This window comes from Coffea arabica, chromosome 5e (assembly GCF_036785885.1).
Source record: "Coffea arabica cultivar ET-39 chromosome 5e, Coffea Arabica ET-39 HiFi, whole genome shotgun sequence".
Taxonomy (NCBI): Eukaryota; Viridiplantae; Streptophyta; class Magnoliopsida; order Gentianales; family Rubiaceae; genus Coffea; species Coffea arabica.
In genome coordinates, this window is record NC_092318.1 from 1040868 (window position 1) to 1049229 (window position 8362).

General features: G+C 38.1%; 1 protein-coding gene across 1 annotated transcript; it reads right to left on the reverse strand.

The window, feature by feature from the left end:
- Positions 1-1592: 1592 nt before the first annotated feature.
- Positions 1593-7614, reverse strand: LOC113689934 (DEAD-box ATP-dependent RNA helicase 53, mitochondrial). Its single transcript, XM_027207754.2, has 8 exons — positions 7034-7614; positions 6698-6825; positions 6192-6603; positions 5988-6086; positions 5588-5812; positions 3741-3902; positions 2347-2814; positions 1593-1868 (listed from the first exon to the last, which is right to left on the reverse strand). Exons 1-7 carry the CDS (start codon positions 7466-7468, stop codon positions 2359-2361), a joined length of 1917 nt encoding a protein of 638 aa, XP_027063555.2. The 5' UTR covers positions 7469-7614; the 3' UTR covers positions 1593-1868; positions 2347-2358.
- Positions 7615-8362: the final 748 nt, after the last annotated feature.

Consider the following 8362-nt stretch of genomic DNA (forward strand, 5'->3'; position numbering starts at 1 on the left):
TTTGAACTCTTTAGATCCCTCTTATATAAAGTAAAATTAATTGTAGAATAGAATATACCGTGTTAATTAAAAAAAAAAGAGAAGATAATAGGAATTTAAAACGAGACTAATCGAGTCAAATATTCTAATGTTCAAACTTGTTTAATTATTTTAAAGAACTTGAAATTTTATTCAAGTTTGTTGAACCGATTTTGAACGAACTTTTTATTAAAATTGAATTTTATTAAACACAAAATGCTGCTCAAGTTTGGTTTGATTTGTTGATGAACCAAACTCGAACAAACTTTTACCAAATCGAGTTCGATTCGAATATTGAATAGTTTAATTCATCTTTTACCAAAAAAAACTAGGATATTCTGAGCCGGCTAAGAGAAGAATGAGAAAGGGACTTCAAACCCAATGAAATAATTGTCCGAATACACAAGATTTTAGAGTGCTAAAAGGATCTTTGCGTTGATCCTCTCACCAAATACACTCTTAATCCATATCGCAAGGTGTCAACATATGTCTCTCTACCATTTACTTCTTATTCTTTTGTGTCTATTTCTTTCATTCTTTGCGTTTAGGTATCCATAGCAAGACAAAACTTCCTTAAATAAATGATACGCAAGACAACCATTTTAACTAAATTAAGCTTTTTAAAAGAAGAATAAGAAGAAGAAGAAACAAACATGGAGTAAATTATGTCGAAATCCACAAACAATAACATTTGGACAATAAAACCATGCAGTTGGCTCCTACCACTAAAAACCAAATAAATTTATCAGCTAGATACGACAGTAGGCCAAACGATCCTCTAATAGAAAATCACACAAGGTCCCAGCTGATTCCTTGTGTTTCTTTGCAGTTTGCCCTTGCAATTATCCTTTTTTATTATTATTATCTACAACGCCTGTGGGCTGTGGGATTAGTATACTATTTCGAATAGAATTTTGCAGGAAAATTTTACATTGTGAGGGGGTTCAGGCGTAAGTTTTGGCCTAACAAATATACATGTGATGGTGACAAATACATATATATTGTTTGCTTGACCCCTAGGTTAACGCACTATTGTTTGCAAGCGAATTTCTTCCTGCTATGCTTAGTGAAAGTAGAACACCAGTATCTCCATCCTGATACAAACTCATGCTTAAAGACGAAGTGCACTTGAAAATCATTTTTGCTAACAATTGGCAACCATGATTCAAGAGGTCAAACACCTTGACCCACGGGAATTGAAATATATTCCTTCAAATCCACCCAGATTACTTTGAAGTGGGGTTCCGGAGTGTGCAATTTCCTATTAAGGAGCAGCAGTTACAAATACACTTTCTTTTTTCTTTTTCTGGGAGGGGAGGTAGCAGTTGCAAAAATATGAACTGAATGAAACATGTATCAAAATAGCAACTTCAAGCTTTTATTAGAAAACCAAAAAAAGAAAAAAATCAACTTCAAATAGAAGTCAGCACAATGGCATTATGTATGCGTTGGCAGCTGCAGTAGGCAATAATTTTTGCAAGGAAATGGAAAGCAAATATTTCAAGCACTTTGACTTACTTTTGACAGGAATCATGACTAATAAAAAAAATATAAACAAGGATAACAATGCGATCTTTGAAAAAGGAAAAACAACGACCTTCGATTGGCTAAAATATATTACACATGGGAACTTTTCTATGCAATAATAATAATAGGTGGTGGGTTAATTATCTAATGATATTCAAGCACAATAAATACTAGTATAGTAGAATTGGTACTGTAAACCTGGGCTGAGAGGTAATGCCAATGTGCCACAAAATGGACTTTAAACCTTCGGCCCACCTGACAGTCAATCCACCGTAGCTATCTTCTCTAATCTTCTCATCCATGAGAGAGCAACAAATAAAACCCTATAGCAATAAAATAAAAGGAGGGTGCATCAAATACAAGCAATGAAAACTGAATGACTTGTCAGAAATCCACACAAGGTGGCACTAGACTGCAACCTACAATTTCAGCACTTCAGCTGTAATATTGTCTATCACTGCTTTAATGCACTAAACAGGCTAAGAAGGGATGCCCTTTTGCCTGCACTCTTTGCTTTAACTACATGCCTGTAATGTGTATATTGGTTAAAACTTAGTTTCATGATGCTAGAGCCAGACAACACTAGAAAAGAAATCAGCAGTTTGTCAAGCATAACAATGCACGATCAAAATATTACTTGTCTTGTACATTGTCATTTCATTTGGATGTCCAGATAGTAGGTGTGACAACTAACTAACTGAACAGCTAATATTCAGCTTCTTAGAGGTAAATACATCTTCTGGGTCAGATACAACTGAACACGGAGGATAGAGGCTGGCAGGAAGGGAGAACCAAAATTACCTCATACTGAAGTTAGAAAAATTTTCTCCCAGACTTCTGATTATCAAAATTCATGTCATCACCAGAAGGATCAGACCCTCCTGAACGACCCTGACCAGAACTTGTATCACCAAATCTGCTGCTATTAAGACCAGAACCTCCAAAGCTACCTGTGCGATCTGAACCTCTCTGATTGCCGAAACCACCTGGACGGCTAGATCCAAGCCCGCCAAAATTGCCTGACTGACGGGAATTAGGACCACCAGATCCACCACGTGAACCATATCCGCTAAAACCACCTGGTCTACCAGAGGAGGACCCACCATATCCACCAAAACGGCCACTCCCAGAATTACCAAAGCTCCCAGATCGACCAAAACTTGAACCACGACCACCGCCCATGCTTCCGAAGGAGCCAAAGCGATCACCACCACGTCCAAAGTCATCAAACATGTCCGATGACCCACCCTCAGTAGCAATTCTTGGAAGCTTTGCAATAGCAACATAAACAACCAAACCTTGTTAGTGCTAATTATATTTGCACTTAGATGTAAACATTTTATGCCATTGGGATGATGGTAGGAAGATAGGAAATCCACATATTGAAAACACCATATACAACATCCTATATACCTTCTTCCTACTGCCAACATATTTAATTATTCCCCGTCTTAGTTACAAAATGAAAAAAGAGTTTCACAAAACACATGAATCAATAGCATTGTAATCTTGTTTGAGCAGTTAATTGTCAGAGCAATCACATATAAGTTTACTGGTATGACAAGAAGTTGAATGTCATTAGCCAGTTCAATGAGGTTTGAGCTCTTCAACATCACACACATGTTTAACACTATCCAGGTATACCAACACAAGCAATCCTACACAGTATTAGTCTTAACCCATTTTTATTTGAGTCCACTAAGAAGTTCTCATCCCAATTCCAAATTAAAAAATAATAATAATAAAGTTCCCATCCAACGAATTCAAATAAGTTTGCGGCAATTTTACAGAGTGCTAATGCTAATGGCACTCCATTTTCTTAATGTGTAATTGCAAAAAATTAATAGCAGATGGAGTGCCATTAGCAATAATCACGGTACCATTAACAATACTTTTATACAGAACTACATCTAATTGTAGGAAGTCACTCTATCAACAAACTTAAAAAACTTGCAGCCAATTTGTAATTTGAATTCTGGAAGTAACTTTGACTGCAAATAAGAAAACAGGGTTCGTATTTATTAGCCAAATACAAATTCTCTCTTAAGATATGAACTATAAACTGAATGAAACTAGTTAGGAGACTCGCCAATTCACATCCAATGTTGCTTTTGCGTACAACTGCAATATCCAGGCAGTAAACTTCAACAAACTGGAAACTTAATTGCAACATCACCAAAAAACACAACAAGTACCTCTGTGAATCTGGACCCTACGTCCCGCTCAATAGTCTTAACATCTCTATACTGGTTTGAAGAGTAAATGAGAATAGCAGTTCCTTTCTTCCCTGCACGTCCTGTTCGACCAGACCTATGCACGAAGATCTCTGAAGAATTTGGGAGCTCATAATGAATCACCTGCAGAGCAAAAACTATTTGTGACCTTAGGTAGATTGGTACACAAGAAAACTAGGATGACACACTTGAGATATGATTAAGCAGCAATTGGGGGAAACATCCCAAGATTGTATAGAAGGGACTTCAAACTGCTCACAGTAGCAGCAACGACATACCAAAGTTAATGTCATGTACAGTACACTAAAAACAAACCAAGACGGACAAAGTAAAATACCTGATCATCCAAAATCAGTTTTGTATACATACCAAAACAGAAAGTTCTACCAAGCACTGCATTAACAGCTTTCCTAGTAAGTTCTAATGAAATAGACCCACCAAAACTTGATGTTAGGAGCTTGGAAGGCAAACGAATGCTTGAATCCAAGTAGAAGCCTTCAATTACAATGATAGTCCAAGGAATGTTAAACAAATCCTAATGCTTCCTTACAAATACAATTCCAGAAATAGGTAAATTTGAAATATCATTAGAGCTGCAGAGACAGAACAAATAGCATTGTAATCATCCATCTAGAAGACAATGCCCACAGAGAAAAACGAAAAAAAGAGGGCGAAAAAGGCATAGAAAAAGTGTCATGCCATCATGCCCACATTTCTTTCATAACTAAACAAATTCTATTACCTCAAGAATGAGTTTGAGAACAATATGCTATCTAGCCAAACATTTAAAAAAAATACCCATTTTTAATGTTCATTGGCAGCCCACTGAACAACCAGAAGTATATCGCATGAATAACATGCCACTAGAATGACTCAAGGATGGACAAGAGAAGAGCAAAATCAAGAAACTTCATCGATATTTATACCCTTTGCTATCATGATAGCAGCTAACACCCACACCAACCCTTCCCTGCTGCCCTCCTGAGCTGTTGGAATGTATGGAATGTAATAATGCACACAGACATGTCAAACCTCTGGGAAGGGCCATGCCAGGATATTTGCCTTGTGCTATTTGTGGCGTATTCCCTCCAGACTGCTACAGGATAGCCAAACAACCTTGGTAGTTTATCATGGCTATAACCAAGGATAACATTGACAGACTTTAATCAGCCTGTAAGACTCACTTTGGGTACTCATGTTTAACTCATTGAAAAATATAGACTGGGAACAGCAAACTTGTAAATGACTTCGGGAAGTAGAAGGTGGTCTTACTCCTCAAGTCTTATCTTGTCTCTAACAGAGGTACCATACATTGTGTTCTGTCTTTTGCGTAACTGGTCTGTTTGTAACTCTTTCTAAGTACTCAAATTACCCACACAATCTCTTCAGTTTTTTCCCCTTTTCCTAAGCTCTTGCTCCCTTTCTTCCAAGGCTCTGACCTTTACAAAGTCCTTGTTCCCCTTCTTAGGCGGTCTTTCAAAAGTTTTTGACTCTTTTAATTCAAAGTTCTTCCTTATGCTACTTTCCAAAGTAAAATCAAAACAGGAGCAATTTGTATTTCCTTGTTAGCACTTGCTTACTAAGCCCTCCCATCATAACCTAAATTGAAATGCAGAAGCATGACAAAAAAAGTAGTTACAATCTTTTACAAAGAATATATTTTAGTTGGTGATGGTCTCCAATTTTCTGCGAACAATACTTTCTGCTCCTGGTCATATTTCTGGAAGTTAAAATCCCGATGCATAAAACACACCATTTTTGGAAAATATTTTTTATGGGGAAAGAAAACAAAAGGAAAGAGGACTGACCAAATCTACGTTAGGCACATCAAGGCCCCGTGCCGCAACATCAGTGGCCACAAGAACATTGAAGCGGCCATCTCGGAACCCGGACAAAGTTCTTTCCCTCTGATTCTGAGAAATATCTCCATGCAAAGCTTCACATCTTAAGTTTCTTTGCATAGAATATGCCAAACGGTCTGCATCACGTTTAGTTTGAGTAAAAACGATGCATTTACCGCCTTTAGCATGCTCCTGAAAACAAAAAATAACACCATCATCCGCAAAGGTCAAAGCTATCAAATTCAGGACTTTGCCCAGATTCTTCCATGCTGGAACAGCTAAAGATCAGAAGAACGCAAAACAAACGGAATAACAAGAAAAAAGACCAAAATCATAACGACAGAAGTATGAGAGTATCGGTTAATACTGTTATTAGAGGTCCAAGAATAGAAGGTTTCTGATGCATCTCTGATGCAATTGCAAACAAAGAAATTCCTTCAGCTAATTTCTGGTCAGAGTCTCCAACCTGCAACATGTATTTTTTTCATCACAATCTTGAGCAGGAATTACAAGTGGCATTCACAGAACAAACCAAAACAAACGAAAACACAAATTTAATCAGCATACTAACAAGATCAATTTCCACTGGATTTTTCAGAAATTTCCGAGTTATTTTCATAATCCAACCCGGCATTGTAGCTGAGAACATCATGGTTTGATGCTCTTGCCGAATATTTTCCAAGATTGTCTCGACATCTTCAGCAAATCCCACGTTAAGCATCTGATCAGCCTCATCAAGAACAACAAACTGAATTTCGGATAAATTCAAAGCACCCCTTTTAATCAAATCAATCACCCTCCCAGGGGTGCCCACCACAACATCAACACCGCGATCAAGGGTGCTCATTTGGCTGGAAATGGGTGTACCACCATAAACACAAAGCGTATCCAGGCTAGGTGCAGACTCATAAAACTCCTTATCCACCTGGCGAGCAAGTTCTCGAGTAGGGGCAAGGACTATTGCCAAAGGATTCCTCCCACGTCTGTACATTTACAAGAAGTGAGGAATACAATTGTCAATGTTGCTTGTTGGTAAATCACGGTATAAAGGAAAAAAGGAGCATTTTTACAACTCACCCATGCTTTTCATTGAAACGGATTATCTTATCCAAAATAGGGATGCCAAAAGCAAGGGTCTTCCCGGTCCCTGTCCTAGCACGGCCTATCATATCACGGCCTTGCATTGCTGGTTCCAGAACAGCTCTCTGTAACGAACATCAAAAGTTACATTTTTGTCAGCAAATTAACTAAAAGGGCTCCTTTTTATATTGGTTAATCTTGTTTGTCTTTCCAAATGATTAGGAAATCAAGCAAATGATTAATATCATTATAAGAAAAAAAATTGTCTAATCATCAACCAAATGATTGTTGAGCTGCAAAAGTAAGACCCTCCTGCAAGAAACTGTGGTCTACCTGAATAGGAAAGAGTTTAGTGATGCCCTTTCTGGCCAGAGCAGAGACGATGTCATTGGCAATCCCAAGCTTCGAAATCTCAAGCCCATCAGCATCAGCACTACTACCCCCAAGACGACCGGCCGATTTCTTCTCATCATCAGAGAAATCCGCCGTGACCGCGAACCCGGCAGCCCTCAAAGGCCGACCCGCATGAAACCCCCTTATTGCTGTCGAAAACGGCGGCCGTACTCCGCTACTACCACCACCCGCTGCGGTAGTGGTAAAGTTGTGAACGTGAAGGAGGGCATCTCTGGAAATTCGAGTCCGATCACCATTGATTATTGGAGAGGGAGAGGGGGAGGAGGAGGAGGAGAAGAGATGGGATACGGCAGAAAGGGCGAGTCTGGCTGAGGAAGAAACGGAGGATTTCCTAAGTACAAGGATGCTAGTCATGTTCTCACTGGAAAATTAGAGAGAAAATAAGAAAACGAAAATGGGGGCAGGGCCTTAGGGTTTTAGGGTTTAAGGGAGAGAGAGTACTGAGATCGAAAGTGGGGTGTGGGGGTTTAGAGGTGGTGGAGCTTCGCAGTACCAACCCGCGTTTTAGAACTCGGACCGGACAGATGATCGTTGACGGTTTGCTGTTCGGTCCAGTCGGATCCCCCTCGAATTGATAAGAGACGATATGCCATTCAGACTTAATTGTATTCTTCGGTTCAATTATTGAACCATCGACGGTTTGCTATTCGGTCCAGCCAGATCTCTTCCCCCTTCGAATTGTTAGGATGCGGTAGACTACCCTAAATTGTTCTCCATCCCTGCAATTACTGACCATTGAATCAGAATGGTTTTAGGTGAATCAGGTGATTCATTACTTTTTGATGTTATTAATATCACAGCTTTCAAATTTGGTTAAATTTTCATAGTAAATGACAATTTGGATTAAGTGACAACGAATTACCAATGCAACATTGTTTTTAATTATTTCACAATAAATATTTGTACATTTATTACTCACACATACTTTCTTTTTTTTTTTTCTACTTTTTTTACCATCTAATAGTTTATTTGTCAATTTCTCTAACTTTTTTTGTCAAAAAATATATCCACATATTGTTCATACTCTTCTTGAATTGTTAGTGTATTCTTTTTTATTTTCTTTTTTACTTATCTTTTTCATGATTTAATTTTTTTGAATAATTATGACATTATGGGTCAATAATGATTAGTACAAAGATCAAACCATTAACCTTTCATCCAATAACTTTTTCGACTTAATGAGTAAGATGGGTTTCAAAATCTTACCAATTAAGAATCAAGTAGTTCGTAACTTTGTGTTGTTGTGGG

Bases quoted from the DNA above. Each gene is read 5' to 3' on its own strand.
- LOC113689934 (XM_027207754.2), bottom strand. From the start codon at position 7,468: ATGACTAGCATCCTTGTACTTAGGAAATCCTCCGTTTCTTCCTCAGCC. The intron at 3,903-5,587 runs GTCAGTCCTCTT...TTTGCTCTGCAG, and splicing joins ATGTGCCTAACGTAGATTTG to GTGATTCATTATGAGCTCCC. The intron at 2,815-3,740 runs GTACTTGTTGTG...GCTATTGCAAAG, and splicing joins TAGGGTCCAGATTCACAGAG to CTTCCAAGAATTGCTACTGA.